Here is an 18247-nt window from a genome sequence, read left to right as displayed (position 1 = left end):
AACTAAATAAATTATTGTGTAAGCAAATTTTTTTATTATCTAATCGTTTTATTTTTTATTTCTCTAAGCTTTGTTTAAAATCTATTTATAAATATCTTAGTTAATATTATGGAGTAATAATTATTTCAGTTTAAACCAAAAAAGTAAATTTTTACAATAATTGACAATTTTCTTTTTTTCTAATTAAAAAAATTTTTTTCTTATTATTTTTCACATATTTTCTTTCCCAAAACCAAATCTTAAACTACAACTACAAGGAACAATCTAAAAAATAAATATTCATTATTATATATACTTATATTTATTACCTAAATTATACATAATATATTTAATCTATTTCTACATTAATAATAAACTCCCTTAAATATCCTTGTCACACATAAATATTTTTTCCAGGATTTTTTCTTTTAAATGCCCAAGAAAAAATAATAAAATAGTAATAATAAAATAAAACTAGTGTATTTAAGTAATCTTAACTATAACAGTAACCTTGTAATTATTTACAATTTTTTTTTTTAATTATTACAACTCATTTTTCAACAAAAAATAAGAAAAAAAAAAACCCCCCAAATTAATTATTTAATTTATTAAAAATTTTCCCATCCCTTTCCTGAAAAATAAAGAAAAATATATTTATATAAATTTAGCTTGATTCAAAATTTACATTTTAATTGACAGAGTTGTAATTAATGTCACTAGTTATCAGTTATCACGTCTTATCTTTATCTCTGTCTCATTTTATACATAGCAATATAATATAACAGTTTAATAAAATTATTATAGAGATAGAGATTTTTAATCAGTTGGATTTCAAATTTCAAATCAATGTCTAATGGTATAAATAAATTCAATTATTTGACGTACATGTGAAGCTGGAGTCTCTAAGGAACATTGAGTTAATCTGTTATTTTAAAGATAATAATGGATTAACAAAATGATTTAACTTGAGATCGGTTTTATAAATTATTGAAACAGATTATGTCGCTGTTATTTGTTGTAATTTTTCGTTTACTTTGTCAATAGCTGCAATGTGATCTGGCTTTTCTCCGCGACTGTAACGCTCCCACATGCGCTTGTACAGCATTTCCATTCCCAGTGCATACATTTTGCAATCAAATAGCGGGCTCTCTGATCTTGCTTTCCAAACTTTTACTCTGATTCCTTTCAAGCTGAAAATTTAATTTAAATAAATTAGCAATTAATAAAAAAACTAAAATTAGCAGACATAGATTTTTTTATTCTATTTAAAAAAAAAAATTAATTTATTTTAAAAAATAAATTTTTATAAATGGAATTGAAAAAAAATTTTTTTTTCAAGACCTATTTTCCAAAAGATTTAATAAAAATTTTTAAATAAAGAGAGAATTAAATTATAAGATCTACAATACGAAATTTTAAGTTTTAATTATCTAAGATAGTAAACTTTGCTCAATATCAAAATAATTATTTTTAAAAATATAAGCTCATCCCGATGTTACACTCATCGAGACCTTTCATTTGAGTACCCACATCAATTTTTCATATATTTTATATATTTATATATTTCATAAATATCATATATATAAAATATATAAAAAATGCAATGTGGATACTTAAATTGAAGGTCTTGATGAGTGTTATTTAATTATTATAAAAAAAATAAATAAAAAAATTATCCCAATTTGATTCTCTCCTTTTAAAAAAAAAAAATCATAAAAATACTCACAATTCCCTATCAGTGCCCAATCTAACAGCAATATCCTGATACTCCTGCCTAGTCCTCGCAACCAACTCAGGACACCCAAGAGTATGCAGTTGACTAGCAGCAACCCTAGAAGCGAGCGTCTCTCCTGGCAGCGTAACAACCGGAGTGCCAGTCCACAGGACATCCATGCTAGTAGTGTGCCCATTGCACAGCGGAGTATCCAAACAAACATCAGCTAACTGCCCACGCCTAACATGTTCCTCCTTAGCCGCAACATTACTGAACAAAATCCTCCCAGGAGTAAGTCCCAACTGCTGAGCAGTGGCTTGCAAGTTAGGCTCTCCAACTGCAGGGAACCTCAGCAACCAGAGCACGGAATTAGGCACGTGTTTCAGAATATACGCCCACATATGCAGCGTGAGCGGATCAATTTTGTAAAGCTGATTAAAGTTGCAATAAACAACCGCATCCTCCGGGAGTCCGTACTGCTGTCTCGTAGTAATAACAATATTCTGCGGGACCTCTTCACCTGTTGCCGTTTTAGTATTGACCGGAGTGGGCGCCATGCCATTCTGCACCACGACTCCATTGACAGACATCTGGCACTGTCCAGAAGCGATCATCGTCTCAATGGGAGTCGTCGTGGGCAACTCAGCGATCTTCATAGAAATTTCCACGGGCTTGGCTTTAGCATCCGCGACGACAATCTCGCGGATCTCCTTCACCATAGTGTTCTCAATCATCGGAGATAAGTCAGTCGCGTTGATCACCGCGACATTATCAGCAAGCTTGCCCTTCATATTGAGCTTGTCTGTTAAAATCAACCGCTCCTTCAAGTGCGGGAACATCTGTTTGTGATCTCCAATGAAATAAGTGTGCGGCATGTACGCCAGCTTCTCGCTGTACTGACTAGCAAGCTCCACCGGCGAGGTTACTTCATCAGTGATAAGATAGTCCATGAAACTGGCCCCTGAAGTCCCGGGGTAGCCCAGCCACATGACCTGGATCGGAGCTGGACGAAGAGCGAAGATTTCATTCCTCGCTCCTTTTGTATATCCGTTCATATTAACCAAAATATGAATCCCGTCATTGTTAATTCGATCAGCAGCTTTGCCATTGCAAGGAATCTGCGACAAGTCAATAAAGTGCTCGGCTTCTCGAGCAATTTTAGACCTAAAATTGGTTCCATCATCAGTGCTGAGCGCGTAGCAGAAGATTTCAATGTTGGACTTCTCGTGGAGCCCCGGGATGGACTGCATTAAATGACTCGTGGGGTGGTTCCCAAAGTCAGAGGACACATACCCGATTTTGAGCCTGGCTCCAGCCTCGCGGGGATATTTATAGGGCTGCTTGTGGAGCACGTGGATCTTCTCGATGCAGAGGTTCGCGTGGCGAGCCGCTATGGCCTTGCGGAACTCGTGGGACAGCGGGTAGAGCATGGAATGGTGAGGATGGACACTAGGCAGCCGATTCTTGTCCAGCTGCTCGGCGACTATTGAGACCAGCTTCTTCATGCGGGCTTCGTAGTCGGTCCAGTCGCAGGCGATCTGGAGACAGTGCGCGAGGTTGCAGTACGCGTCGGGGAAGTCTGGTTTCAATTTCAGAGCGGTCCGGTAGGACTGGATCGCCTCGGGGATGTTCCCGGAGTCTTTGTGGATAGAAGCGAGATTAGAGTGAGCGTCAGCGAACGCGGGGTTGATCTGGATGGCCCGGGTGTAGCATTGCAGCGCGCCTTGGATGTCCTGCATCTCCTTCAGGGTGTTTCCCATGTTGGAGTACGCGTCCGCGAACGTCGGCTGAATTCGGATCGCTTCTTTGTAGTGCATCAGCGCTTCGTTTAATTTTCCTTGCTGCTGCAGGACTGAGGCAAGGTTGCTGTGCGCTGCTGCGAATTCTGGAAATACTTCCAAAGCTTTCAAGTACAGTCGGGTCGCTTCTTCTATGTATCCTTGCTCCCGCTTTATGTTGGCCTGGAATTTTTAGTGCATTAGATAATGAAGGGGACTTTTTTTTTTTTTTTTTTTTTTTGGTTTTGGCTTTTTGGTTTTAAGGCTGGCTTACCAGATTATTAAGGGAGTCTGCGTGGGTGGGACACAAGCGCAGGGCTGTGTTGTAACATTCTTCCGCTTCAACCACTTGACCTTTCTCCTTGAGGGCGTTTGCAAGATTACAGTAGGCATCCGGGAAATTTGGTTGGAGCTCAATTGCTCGTCGGTAAGTATCAATCGCAAGATCAATGAGCCTGTTGAATTTTATTGTGTTAATATGATTTTTTTAAAGATTGTAAGGTAAAAGACCCTGTTGCAATTTAATTTTAATTAAAATAATTAAATGTTCTCAAAAAAACAATTTTCTTAAAATTTATAATTAAAAAATTGTATTTATTAATTTATCAGAATTAATTAATTTTTTTTTTAATCTAGGTGCGTACAATCCTTTAAATAATATTAAAATGAATTTTTATAAAAAAAAACTTCACAAAAAATAATTAAATTATCTCCTTTGTGAGTGTTAGTGATATTAAAAAATTTTTTTAGTTAATTATTTTTATGGTAATTTTTTTTAATGAGTTACACACACTTATTAAAGAGAAAAATTAGATTTTTTGTCGCAAGGATTTCTTTATTCATTTATTTAAAAATTTTTATGTTTGAAATAGTGAGTTTAATTTACTTAGTTTTTTTATTCATTAACATACTAATTTTTTGTAGCTCTTGTAATTTAAAAATTAAAAAAAATTCTGCTAAATTGAGCTATTGTCTAATAATTAATTAAAAAATTTTTTAGATAGATTTTTTTAATAAAAATGAAGTAAACAAATTAAATATTAAGTGCGTATAATCTTTTAAATAATATTAATATCAATTTTTATAAAAAATGATTAAATTTTCTCCCTTGTGATTACAAAAAAAAAAAAAAAAAAAAAAAAAGTAATTATTTTTTCCCACCCTATAAACACTAAAGATAAAAAAGTATTTACCCTTGTTCATAATAAACACAAGCGAGATTTCCATGGACAACAGCATTATTGGGGCTTAAATTCAGCGCTCTCAGATATGCAGCAACAGCTCTGTAAAAAAATAACGAGATTAGTCGACCTTTTAAATATTAACCACTCTAATAATAAAATATTTAAATAAAAAAAAAATATCACAATTTAAAATCAACGCACGCGAGTAAATTTAGTCGAGTGACATTTTTTTTTCTATTTTATTACTCCAGAACTTTCCGGTTATAGCATAAAAGCACTAAAAGCTTCTGCGAGCCCACTTTATCTCTGTATAATATCTTTGGCCTTTATCGAGACGTTTAAATGTAAAAATCCCCGAGGTTATTTTAAAATTCAAAGGGACAAGATGGGCTGAGTCAATAAGCATCAAAGTATGATCCGTCAGAGGAGAAATAAAAAGTTTGGAGAATCCAAAACTGCACGACTCATAATGCTCATTTAATTGTGAAATATTGATGGTATAAAGAATGTAAAAAAATATATATATAAAACATTAAAAATATTAAAAATTTTTTTAGCCGGGAAAATTTTAAATCAGTCGCCATTTTTTTAAATAAAAAATTTTTTTAGTGCTCTACGAGATTGTTAATAACTTTGTAATAATTAAATATTTTTTAATAAAAATTTAGGGTAATAATCTTTAATGTACCGTTAATAAAATAAAAAAAATCCGATGCCTAAATTCCTTTATTTTCCCTGTCAAAAAAATTCCCGAAAATCACCCTTAAAATGGTTTTTGTGTATTTTTTTTTGATATTATAATATTTTGATTTTTAAAATTCTTTTTTGAATGAATTTTAAAATATTTTGTCCACAGATATTTTGACAAGGATATTTTGTCCAAGGATATAGACTCCAGTTACCGTTTTTTTTTTTTTTTTTTTTTTTTTCGTTTATATTGCACTAAATAAATTTTCAAAAAGTGTTAAATTAATCTCCATTAAATTATCTTGACAATAGTATGCAAAGCATCTTCATTCCGTGAACTAATAAGGCTACAATAATAAAAATAATTGCCAAAATGCGGCTAAAAAATTTTTCGATCGTAAAGCACTCTCTGATGCTTCGCAAAATAAAAAAAAAAAAAAACAATTAAAGATGAGGGATAATTAATTGACAAGACACCTCTTAAGCCAGGACTTAATCCAGTCGATGCATCCGCTGGGTACAGAACTGGTGACAACGTTCTCCAGCTGGAGGCGTATCGAGGGCGCGTCAGATGTCGAGGGAGAGATCACTGTGTAGACAATAACACATTGGTACTCCATATCTTATCCATCTCTAATTACTTATCATTATCACAATGTATTTTTATAATCCTCCCGATTATCTATTCCTATCGATTTCATTTTCATAAGCGCTTTATTTATATCCTTATCGACCTTTTTTTTTTCGTTATAAAAATAAAAATATTTACGGCCGGTTCCTTAGGAAACATCACCTTGTTATAACTATCAGTCTTTAATTATTATTATTTTTTTTTTTTTTACAATTGATAAATAAATTAATTTGATATTTAGATGGCAGGAATTTTTTTATAATTATTGAATTTTTCCATTTCCGTTCTACATTCTATCCTTTTTATTTTGTTTAGATTCTGGTTGATATACAAATAATAGCGAGATGTTTGATTGATATTTGTTGACACGCCTGTTTACAATAACACTCGCGTACTCTCTATTTCACTTTTTTATTTATTTTTTTTTTTTTTATTAATAAAATATTTTTTTTTGCTTTTATGTTACTATTACTTTTATTCAATAAAATAATATTTTACTAGCAAATAATTTTTTATATCAATAATAAAATATTGTTTTAACTAAAAAATTAATTTAATAATTTTAATATAAAAAATTATAGTAAAAAAAAATTTATGTAAATTTTTAATTGAAAAAATTAATAAATTATTTTTGGTTAAAAAATTTTTTTCTAAAAATTTATCAATAATTAATTTTAAAATTTAATAACTAAGAAATACTTGATAATTGAAGAATTAGACGGTAGTTAATATTGAATAGTAGATATAAAATTTTGAAGATCAATTTTTAAATAGTACAGTAGTAGTAATAATAATAATAATAATTGTTATAATTGATAATTTAAGTTATAAGGTATTAGTTGATAGTTGTTTAATAGTAGAGAAATAGAGAAACGATGTGTTCGAGGGACTACGAACTAAACTACTGGCTTTGGTCGGTGTATCACAAGTTGAGATAGGGGTAGACTATGATTCTGATTGCCTTAGAGCCGGCGTCAGCGTCGGAGTCGGCGTCGGCGTCGAACGCACCACGTATATAATATTATATAAACTCATTTTTGTAGTACATTATCTGTGTTAAATTTTAAATATAAATAATAATAATAATAATAATAATAATAATAATTTATTTTTTTAAATAATTTAAAAAATTTTGAATGAAGGATTTAAGCTAAAAAAAATTGATAATTTTTTTTAGAGAATTAAATTTTCTAAAAAAAAAATTTCTTGTAATTTTTTTTGTATTTTTTTTTTTTTTTGCAATCTAAATATTTAAAATTCAAGAATAAGTTTTATAACTTTATTTTTAAACTTTGAATTTAAATTTTAGGAAAAATAAGAGATGGAGCAAAATTGATAAGGACCTTTTTTGTAAGAAAAAAAATTCTCTGTTTTCGTTATAAATATTTTTAATATTTAATCCAGAATTTTAAATTAAAAGTTAAAAATTTGAAAGTTCAATAAACAAACTATTTTTAAAAAATAAAATAACAACAATAATAATAAATGTAATAAAACGAGGTTTCTCCAGAGAGGTAACTATGACTTTTGCCCTATCCACCTATCTCATTGTCTCCAGAGTCTGGTGATTTGTACTCCATTTCAGGAGACTTTAATACAAAGGCGAGTAGTTTACTACTGTGTATCCTATCCAGTAATAGCTTTTTTTAATTTTTTTTTATTTCTTCGGACAAATATAATACTGATGAAGACCACATGATACTGGATACTGGATACTAGACAGAACATTACCCGTTCATTGCACTGTCTACTTATTCTTATACTTTGTTTCTCTCTTATCTGATAATATTTCATGGCGCCAGACTACTATTTACTTCTCCAATACATACTTTTTATTTTAAGGAAAATCCTTCTCGTTATTTTATAAATAATAATTTTTAAAATAGTAAATTTAAAAAAAATTAATTATTTAAAAAAATGAGTCAAAAAAATAAAAATTATAAATTTTTAAATAAAAAAAATAAAAATAGTATTTTAGTATCGATTGACTGAAAGGCTTGAAAAGAGGAATGAGAAGGACCGAGCAAACGCCCATTCAACATTAACTTGCTCATGCGCTATTTTATTTACTCATTTAGTTTATTGCCACAATAATCATTATAATTATTGCTATTGCGGAATGCTTGGACAGATAAATAGAATCGATATTGAATATAATTTTCCATCGGAATCAACTCATTGAATTTAAGTAGATAAATATTTTATTGAAATTTCCCGTCCGCTGATTATTCAAGTGCTTAAATAATTTCACTCTGCATTTAAGCTCATTGAGTGGAAAAACACCCGATTTTTTTTTTTTTTGTTCAGATCATTAAATCACAAATCTTTTTTGTTTGTACAAATAAAAGAGTTGATAAATAGATAAATATTGATCAAATGTTTGTGAAAGTAAAGTTATTTGGACAGTAGGTTTCTTGGGGAAGAAAAACAAGTTAATAAAAATTCATAAGCTGGTATTTCTATGCCTCTGTAAATACTTTGTATCTTGCGGTTTTTATATTAATAAATTTTAATACAAATTGCTAATAAATATTTTATTACAATTTAAAAAAAAAAAAGTGAATTTAATAAAAATATATTTTGGTAACATTTTAATTTTAATTTTAATTAATTTAATTTAATTATTAATTAATTTTTTTCTAAAATTTAAATTTAAAGTTTAAAAATAAAGTTATAGAATTCATTCGTGAATTTTAAATATTTATATTAAATATTCTGACTAAATATTGAAAATACAAGAAAAAAAAAATTATAAGAAATTTTTTTTTTAGCCAATTAAATTCTCGGAAAGAAAAAAAAAAAAAAGTTAGTATCAATTTTACGGTGGCTTGAAAACTTTAGTCAGAATTTAAAAAATTAGAATTTGAATTTTTAAAATTATTAAAAATAATAATTTATCTAGAAAGTGTATCTTCATGACAATAAACACTTCAATTATACTTTGGCACAAATCTAACAATAAAGTAACATTTTATCGGTAATATTACATCACGAAAGGACATAAACGGTAGACAATAGTGATCCATAAATCAATAGATGATAACTCGGTACTTTTAAGTAGACAATAAAATTTTGTCAAAAAGATTTATCACATAAACAATAAAACGTGAGTTTAATAATAGCGTAATAAAAAATATATTGGAGTGCCTGGAGCCATAACAATCCAGGATAATGGAACAAAATAGTGGCGGAATGTTTAATAATGCCCGATTAATTTTTAATGCTTTTATTAAACGGTGAATAATTAAAAATAATGGGAAAATTCAAGCAATCATACGAATGAATTAGATTGCGTCCCAGCGGGGTTTTATTTTCCGGTGGCTGTATAGAACCGAGTTTTATTTTTTTTTTTTTTTTCACTTATTTTCCTTTATATGATCGTTTGGCCAACTGTGTAATGAAAAGAGGAATAAAACAAGTTGAATCCGGTCTTTTATAGTGTCATACAGACAATGGCAATGACAAAAGGAGTGATTTTCTAAAGCATACCTCTGAGCTTAGTTTTGTAAAATGGAAAAGCGACAGGATCGATTCTAATAAAAGGATTAAATAAAGCTACCCTGAAAGATGGATAAAGTTTTGGGTGTGCTTAGACCTACCCTCTTATTCTCAGATTAAATTAAGAAAATAAAAAGACCACTAAGTTTTGCTAAATCTATTCCACGTAATGGACTGTTGCCTTTTAAGTAATAACTCTCTGAACCTTATCCGTACTTTTTTTATTAATGGGGCCGTGAATTCTCCAAGATTTAGTTGTAAAGTTTTATTTAAAGTATTTTACATATTTTTCGAATTATTTAAGATTAAATGTATGACTCGTGACTATCCACACCAGGTTTAGATCCCGGGCTAGAAATAACTGAGTCACTTTTATTTTGCACAAACTTTAAGACCGTCGTTTAGAATTTTTTTTTCAATGACTGCCGATCAAATTGTGCAAGGATTTTTTTTTTTTTTTTTTTTTTTTTGTAAGTACACTACTTAAAAAAATAATTTTAAAAAATCAAGTCAATCACCTAAGTAGTTTCCGCGAAAATAATTTAAAAAAAAACAAAATTATTTTCGCGGTAATTTCAAAAATAAAATTTATAAAAAAAAATGTTTCGTAGAATTTTTCTAAAATATTTAAAAAAAAAAATTATTTTCGCGGTAATTTTAAAAATAGAATTTATGAAAAAAAAAAAATTCAAATTTTGTTTTGTGATAATTATCAATCTTATTTTTTAAATTACAGCGAAATTATTGATCTTAAAAAAAAAAATGAGACGTTGATTTTGTAAAATTAAATTTTGAACAACTTTTGTTAAAAAAAAATTTTTCTAAGACTAATATTTTAGTCATAATATCCAAAAATTTGAGCCATTAATTATAAATTTTTATTTTTTAATTGCGGCAAAAATCTTGACGCTAGTAATTACGAGCTAATGAGGGAAAATTATGCAAATATCACACCTGGGTACAGTAAATACTACTTAGAATAATTTTAATAATAAATTAACTTCTGTATATTGAAATTTAAAGTAAGAATATTTATATTGTAAAATTTAAAAGAAATAAAATAAAACGCTTGAACAAGTAAGATGTATTGAACTCGTTTATATCTTTCGTTCTGAACTATCTAGCACAAGATTTAAAGACTAAAACTGTGCGAGTATAAAAATCTCAAGTAATTTTTTTTTTTTTTTTTTAAAGTATTGTTTTTCTTTACCAGAGTTTTTATTAAAAAATAATGAGCCGGAAACTGTAATAAATAAACTAATAACAAGATCGATACTTTCCGGGACTCTGTTCAGTAAATTTATAAAAATAAAAAAAAAATCAAAGGTGATTTTTAAAGATCGTTAGTACCCTTGAACAATCAAGGCCGATAATTACTATGCGGTTAGTTTGTGGCGAAAACTTTGGTCGTTAATTGTATTTGAGCTTGATAATTGGTTGCTAAGCGATTACTATCCACTTTGATATCACGGAAATTAAACGCTCATAATTTTAAATAATTTATTATCAAGTTAATAATTTGCTGGCATAAATTATCTTGTCAATATCAAATTAAAGACAAGTGGAAAAAATTAAAAGTCTTTAAATTAGATTAAATTCTGTGAAACTGCTCCGGGATGCTCTTTAGAGCATATGAGCTTCTACGTCGTTAGAATTTCAATTATCTAAGCTGAGATTCACAATTACTATTATTAAAAATTTTTTATTTATTTTTACAGTAAATTTAATTGAAAAAAAAAAAAAAAAAAAAAGTTAGAAAGGTTCCTTGACAGCTGAATAAAATGTCAGGAGGAAAAATAAATTTATCGATAAAATATCGAAAATTCGTTCTAGTTAAATAGGTTTATTTTTATTTCTTCTCCTCGAATGGATATTAAATAATAAATCAGAGTGAAAGACGTGGAGATGAAAATGACGCGAAGAATAAGAAGTAAAAGAGGCCTTGAGGGTTACACTGGGAGTTTTAAGATCAATAAAAGGGTTCACGGAAGACTTTCGTTGCTTTTGCACCCTTGAGATTACTCGATAAAAGCCAAAGAAATAAATGTCGAGATATTTCACGTCGATTTGCAATTTTAATTGTCAGGAAAATTTATTTATTCATTGATTGTTTTAATTCCAAATTGATAAATAAATTAGATAAAAAATTTCACAGCAACGCTTTTTACTTAAATAATTTTTTTTTGAATATTCATTGGAACTTTCAAATAAAAAAAAAAAAAAAAAGTTTAAATTAACTTTAAAATTTGCTGGACATTCAAAAATTAAATTTTAGAGTTTTAAATTAAATTTAATCCTTTGAAAATAAATTCTACTGCAAAATAAAATCTAAATTATTGAGAGAATAAGAAAAAATTTGTAAAAAACATTTTATCCTTATTTTTAAATGAATAAAATATTTAAAACTTACCGATCAAAAATTCTGGCTTCTTTGAGGACATTCCCAAGATTAATATAGGCGTCGAGAAAATTAGGATCTAAAGCAACGGCTTTCTCAAAGTGATGAATCGCCAGCCATATTTCACCTTGTGCATTGAAAACACAGCCTAGATTGCTCCAGGCGACAGCAAAATCCGGCCGAGTCTCAATAGCTTTCAGGTAACAAGCCTAGAGTCAAATAAAAGAGACAAAAATAATATAAAAAATAAAAAAATTATTAACTTGTTTTAATAAAATTTCGCGCCGCGCGTTTCGCCCGTCTCTCTTTCTATTATACTTCAATTAACAACAACAATAATAATGATAATAACAATAAAACTAGTTATAATTATTATAAAATAATTCAAATTGCCGCGCTGCTGCTATTGCGAGTGTCCAATCATCAGCGAGAAAGAATTATTTGTCGTAAAGTTAAAAAATATCTCATAAAATTAATTACTGTTAATTCTTTCTTTTATTGAGTCAAGAACACGTCGCAATGTTTAAATTCTAAGCCAGGATCTTGTTGATGTCCTCCTAGATAAATAAATTCAATAATTTACATACTTCTAGTTTTAATTGAAAAAAAAAATATCTCAAAGAATTTTTAAAATACTTTATCGTATTTTTTTTTTATATGCAATTTAATTTTTAAATAAAAATAATTTTATATTAATTCCTTGAGACTTGTTTTTTCAATAAATAATTAGTGTGTTGTTGTTAGCTAGTGTATGAATTAAATTCAAAGGATGCATTGGGTGTTTATAGATGTAATGAGCATAATAATGACTATGAATTAATGTAAGGACGCGCGAGGAGTGTCAGTTATTGTTTTTTGCTTTGCTATAGAATTTCCTGAATGCGTCTGGTTAATTCTTTAGCAAATATTAATTAATTAAAAACTTTTTATTCAGGACCTGCAATAATTTTTAGGATGCAAAAAATTGTCCAAAAAAAAAAAAAAAGGTAGAAAAAAAATAAAAATAAATAAAAAATATTACGCGCATTGCGAGAGGCGGGCTTGCATAAATACACTGTATTAAATTCCGTACCTAAAGAAGAGTAAATAAAAAAGGGGATTGCGGTTTGGCCGATCTCAAGGGACAGTTGGATTTAAATAATTTTTTTTTTTTTTTTTTTTTAATTTAGTAAATATTTGATAGAGGATTTAAAAAAAAACTACTTGTTAGATTGAGAGCTAAATTAAAAGTTGGGATTGGAGAAAAATATAAAAGGATTGGAGTAACAAATTGGAAATAAAAGGATTGATGGTGATCTGATGAGCGATTCGAAGGGAGTGGATAGAGATCGGCCTTGGGATCTACATTACCTTTGGTATACCCTTTGGTAGGTTGACGGTAGGTATGGGTCGCAAGCTCTCTCATACACTAAACGTATAGACACTCTGAGGAGAGACACATTGAGTATGAGTGTGCGTTACTGAACGAACCGGACTCTCGTTCATGAGAATTCACCCTTTGATGTAGCAAACAGTATGGGCTGATACCGATTGAATAGATCCGACTTCCTCTCCTAAAGTTGATAATTCCGTCAACAACAAGACAGCTGCGTTAATGTCTCTTCAATACACTCTCTCTCCCCTCTTCCCTCTTCTCAACCCCTTATTCTATTTTTTGTCACTTACACTAATCATTTTTTCTTTTTTATTTTTTTATTTTAATTATTTTAATATTTCTCAGTGAAATATATTTTTTTTTTAGATAAGATTTTTTTTTCTAACTGATTTTTTCCAACTGCTGTTCTATGGAAATTTATTTTTAAAATAATAAAAAAGATAAAATTATATTAATCCATTAAAAGTTCTTAAGAATCGTTTATATGGTAATTTAAATGCAGATAACTTTCTTTTTTTTTTTTTTTTTTTTTTTTTTCATTTTATCCGCGCGTATATTGCATAAATATATTTACAAATTAAAATATTTATTCATTTAATTAATCTTGTTATTTTAAACTAATTCATTTAATTATTTTTGTTTTTTATTTTTATTAAAATGATTTAATTAAATTTTGTAAATATATTTTTTTTATCCGCCAGCGCCGCGCTATTAAGCAGAGTACTTGATTTTTTTTTTTAATTCTAAACAATTTTATTCCTATATTACAATGATTTATTTAAATTTTCATAATTATGTGACTGCCGTGACTTGTGAACTATAAACAAATGAAATTTTGCTTCATTAGTTCACAAGATACATTCTCTTAATAATATAGGTTTATTAAATAAATCGTTGTATTTAAATACTTAATTAAAATCAAGTATTCTCGCGCAAATAATGCATGTGATGATAAAAATTAATGAATACATATATTGCTGTACAAAAAAAAAGTGATAAATTAATTAAAAATGATTGCTAATGATGAATCATCGCGCGCATTGATCTTATTTTAAAAATCTTATAAATACTTGTTGAACTATAATAAAATTTTAGCGCATAAAATAAGATCAATATAACAAACACAATGCACATGGAAGCATTTTAAAAATTAATAAAATATTTTTAATTATTTTAAATGATTCCATGTCGCGCTGCTAGCTTCTGTCAACGTGTTACTCCAATAATTTACCACCTCCATCAACAATGTTGACGGAATAAAAAATTCCAGTCTGCAATCAAAATTATAAATTATTCCGTTTTTTGAAAAAACTTTAATTTTAATAAAATATATTTTTTTTGTGCAAAAAAAAAATTAAGGAAATGTACTTAAGAGATAAATTTTGATTGCAGACACGCGCTACGCAGCATAAAATTAGCCAGCATAAAAAAATGCATTAAATTATTAAAAAAAAAAAAAAAAAAAAAAGATAGCTTTCTGCATTGAGCAATTAAATTAAAACCAAATTAAAATCGCTCTACGCATTGCTTAAGAACTTTACTGGAACACATGCACGTTATGTATTAGTACTCTCTGATAAAATAAAACAATATTAATAAATTTCATATTTTCAAAATAAAAAAAAAAAAAAAAAAAAATAAATAAATAAAAAAATAAACTTAAGAAACAAAAAATGAAGAGTACTAATTCATAGTATTGTGACACGTGATAAATGATTACTAGCTTATAGTTAAAGTTACCTTGGCTTCATCAAGTCTTGCTAATGCTTTCAAAAGATTACCGAGATCACTGCGAACACAATACAGATCCTGGAAGCAATAATTAAATTATTAATTATAGACAAAGGTAAAATGATATAATATACGTGAGATTAGAGGGATTACTCACTGGATTGTATTGCAAAGCAGTAACATAAGCTTGAACAGCTTGCTCCATGTCTCCGGCAGCGACCAGCGCCGCAGCCAAATTTATATACCCGTCAATGAAATCCGGCTTTAGTCTGACTGCGTGTCTGTAATTTTCCAGAGCTTCTTGGAGCTGTCCTCGCTCCTTGTAGACGTTTCCCAAGTTGCTGTAAGCTTCTGCTAACAGTGGGTTTTGCTTTATCGCGAGACTACTGTAGTGTGCTGATCTGAAAAATTATATTACATTTAATTTAATAAATGCCTAATTAATTTTTAAATTTAATTTCTTTGTCAAAAATTAATTTATATATTTAAGAGACTAAGAAAAATTTTTTAACGAGTATATCTTCATTATAAATTGGGTTTGATATTTTTTTAGAGATAGTTATGTATGATTTAAATAATTTAGAGAGTAAGAAAAATTTTCGGAGCATGTTATTATTTTTAAATGAATTTTTAGTTTAATTAAATATTTAAAAAATTATATTTACTTTTCCAGGCGCCGACATTGGAAGTGTATGGAGGATAACAGTAATAGAACTCCAGTATTGTTTGTTTCTTGTCGCCATAACTGCATACAATGTCTCTCAGCGTTCTCATAATCTCCGGACTGATATTCACGATGCGCCAACTCTAAGAGCCCTGAAATAAAAAATAAAAATTTTTATTTAACAATTTTTCATAAATAATTATTAAAAAAAAAAAAAAATCTTTTACTAACAATATGAATTATTTATTAAAGTAAAATCATTTAAACTCTTAGATTCACCTTCTGCATTGTCCACAACTATATTTTGTCCCGAATAATAATTAGAATATACTTGAGCATTTTTTTTAGTCAACTTATTCAACGAATAAATGTTTGTTATCTGAGGATTCATTTTATTTTGTTATCAAAATAATTAATATTAAATTTAGAAATTTTAAATTTAGTTTTTTAGTCTCACTACACGGTTATATTATAAACGTGGCAGAGTTGAAACTTATAATAGCTGCGTAATATTTTCCTGTCCAGGTTTCACCCTGCGTTCAAATTACATGGAAGGGAGCACAGACCCACTCAGTAGGGAGCAGGAACCAATTCAAATCAACTAAGGGGGAATGTAGCAACGACCAGGAGTGTAATTACTATTTCTAGTGCCCTACTTTGATTTATTTTTACCTTTAAAAAATTATCTAATAATTTTTTTTAAATAAATTAAATAAAAAAATTTACCTTCAAATTTAATTCTTAAAAATTTAATTATGAGTTTTTTTATTGATATGTTACTGATGAGTATTGTAATGAACTTAAACGAAAAAAAGAAGGAATTTTATTGTACAGTTTATGTAAAGCAGATGAAACCTGGAATATTACACTGACTTTTTTTCTTCAATTCTAATACTATAGCATGACAATGACAAGTACAGCCATAACTTGTACCGAAACTTTAATTTTTAATTATTGTAATTATTAATAATTAATAATACTAAAGTAAGCCGTCAGCTGTTAATTTTAAAAATTTTTTTAACAAATTAATTACAATAAAAAAATACTTCTAAAAATTTTCACTTGAAATTTTCACCTGTGAAATTTTTTTAATAATTATTTAATTGCCAAAAAACTCTAGAAATATTTTTTTTTGTCTGTCAACTTCAGTATCGTAATTATTTAAATAATAATTAACTTATCCGACATTTTTAATTTTTTTTTAATAATTAAATTGGAGCAAAAAAATATTTTTAAAAAATTGCATGACTAATTTGTAAAATTTTCTATTTAATTTTTTTTAAGATTTTTTAATAAAAAAAAAATTCTAAAAATTTTTAAATGTCGGCTAACTTAATTTTCATATTATTCAATTATAAATTGGAGTCAAAATTTCTGGAAAAATATTCCTAGATTGTAACTAAGATTGATAAAATTTTTAATTAGAGATTGATTTAAACTCGGCTTGCGCATAAGCTGTATTATTAGTTTCACGTAACAAAGAAACCTGATCAATACACATGAACACGTGTTCGTGTGCTTTAAATGTATAATACATATGTTAATTAATTTTTCTGTCAATTAATGGCGTTAATAAATCTAATAATTTTTTTTTTCTAGAAAATTTCTGCAAAGTTTTATTTTAACGTGTTGGCAAAATTAAAAAAAAAATAATTATGGCCAAAATGACAATTATAATTATTAAAAAAAAAAAAAAATAAAATTACTCATAATATTTAAGTTAGTTGTCACTTGATCATTTTTTAATTTTATTTAACAAAAATATTTGTTCCGAAAAATTATTTTAAAAAATTGAATTTTTAATTTATTAAAATTTCTAAATGTCAATTTTTTTTTTTCATTTTTTTAATGCAGAAATTTATTTATTAAAAAAATTATTTAAATTATTAAATATAAGCTAAATTAATTTATAAAAATTACTCACCGACTGTAGAAAGTTGCTGAATTTCATTCATTTTCAATATAACACTGGCACCTGCAATCTGATGTCCCTGCTGAGGCTGTTGTGGTGCTTGCATTTTGTCTCTGTTAATTATTTACTCAATTAATCACTCTGAATATTCTCGAAATTAAGATTATGATGATAATAATGAATAATTATTACTCTTAATAAAAATTATCAATGTTAATTTATTTAATACATTTAATCTTGAATGTCGAGTGTCTTTGTCTGCCGCTCGAGCACAACTCACGGTCTTTGTCAGAGAAAACAACTCCCGATGCGAAAAAATAAAAAAACCTTTTAATTATTCGTTAGACCGTACCGAAACAATGGCTTTAAATTGCTACTTTTGATTGTGTCGTTAATTAAACGTAAAAAAATGAGATATCATACCCGATAACTCTACGAGCTATTTGAAGACGCCATATTTAATTGATTTGCAATCCATGACCTGGCTCCCAGTCGTCTTTCTCTCTCTCTCTCTCTCTCTCTCTCTCTCTCTCTCTCTCTCTCTCTTTTATTTTGTCAATTGAGTTACAGTTTTTTAAATTATTTATTGGATTTTGCAGAAAATTCCTTCAATTATTAACCTAAAAAATTATTTATTAATTAAAATCTCAGTTAAAAATAATAATTTGTAAAAAGAATTCTTTTAAATTTCAAACC

At 28.0% G+C, this 18247-nt stretch overlaps 1 protein-coding gene across 4 annotated transcripts; it reads right to left on the bottom strand.

Annotated features, from left to right (window-relative positions):
- Positions 1-282: 282 nt before the first annotated feature.
- Positions 283-17968, bottom strand: Sxc (O-linked N-acetylglucosamine (GlcNAc) transferase sxc). Of its 4 annotated transcripts, none has more exons than XM_074244593.1 (10): positions 17744-17968; positions 17564-17664; positions 15641-15791; positions 15133-15376; positions 14985-15053; positions 11882-12078; positions 4665-4754; positions 3746-3926; positions 1706-3654; positions 283-1169 (listed from the first exon to the last, which is right to left on the bottom strand). In XM_074244593.1, exons 2-10 carry the CDS (start codon positions 17655-17657, stop codon positions 977-979), a joined length of 3168 nt encoding a protein of 1055 aa, XP_074100694.1. In that variant the 5' UTR covers positions 17658-17664; positions 17744-17968; the 3' UTR covers positions 283-976. The 4 variants fall into 4 exon arrangements, with proteins under 4 accessions (XP_074100694.1, XP_074100696.1, XP_074100692.1 ...); XM_074244595.1 differs by having other exon boundaries at positions 17781-17968; XM_074244591.1 differs by lacking the exons at positions 17564-17664; positions 17744-17968 and adding an exon at positions 15871-16178.
- Positions 17969-18247: the final 279 nt, after the last annotated feature.

The sequence above is a fragment of the Cotesia typhae genome, unplaced genomic scaffold, assembly GCF_013202065.1.
Source record: "Cotesia typhae breed Kobodo isofemale line unplaced genomic scaffold, CoteBio_Ctyphae contig_44, whole genome shotgun sequence".
Taxonomy (NCBI): Eukaryota; Metazoa; Arthropoda; class Insecta; order Hymenoptera; family Braconidae; genus Cotesia; species Cotesia typhae.
Note: the sequence above shows the minus strand (reverse complement) of the source record. Positions and strands in the feature narration are given on the sequence as shown.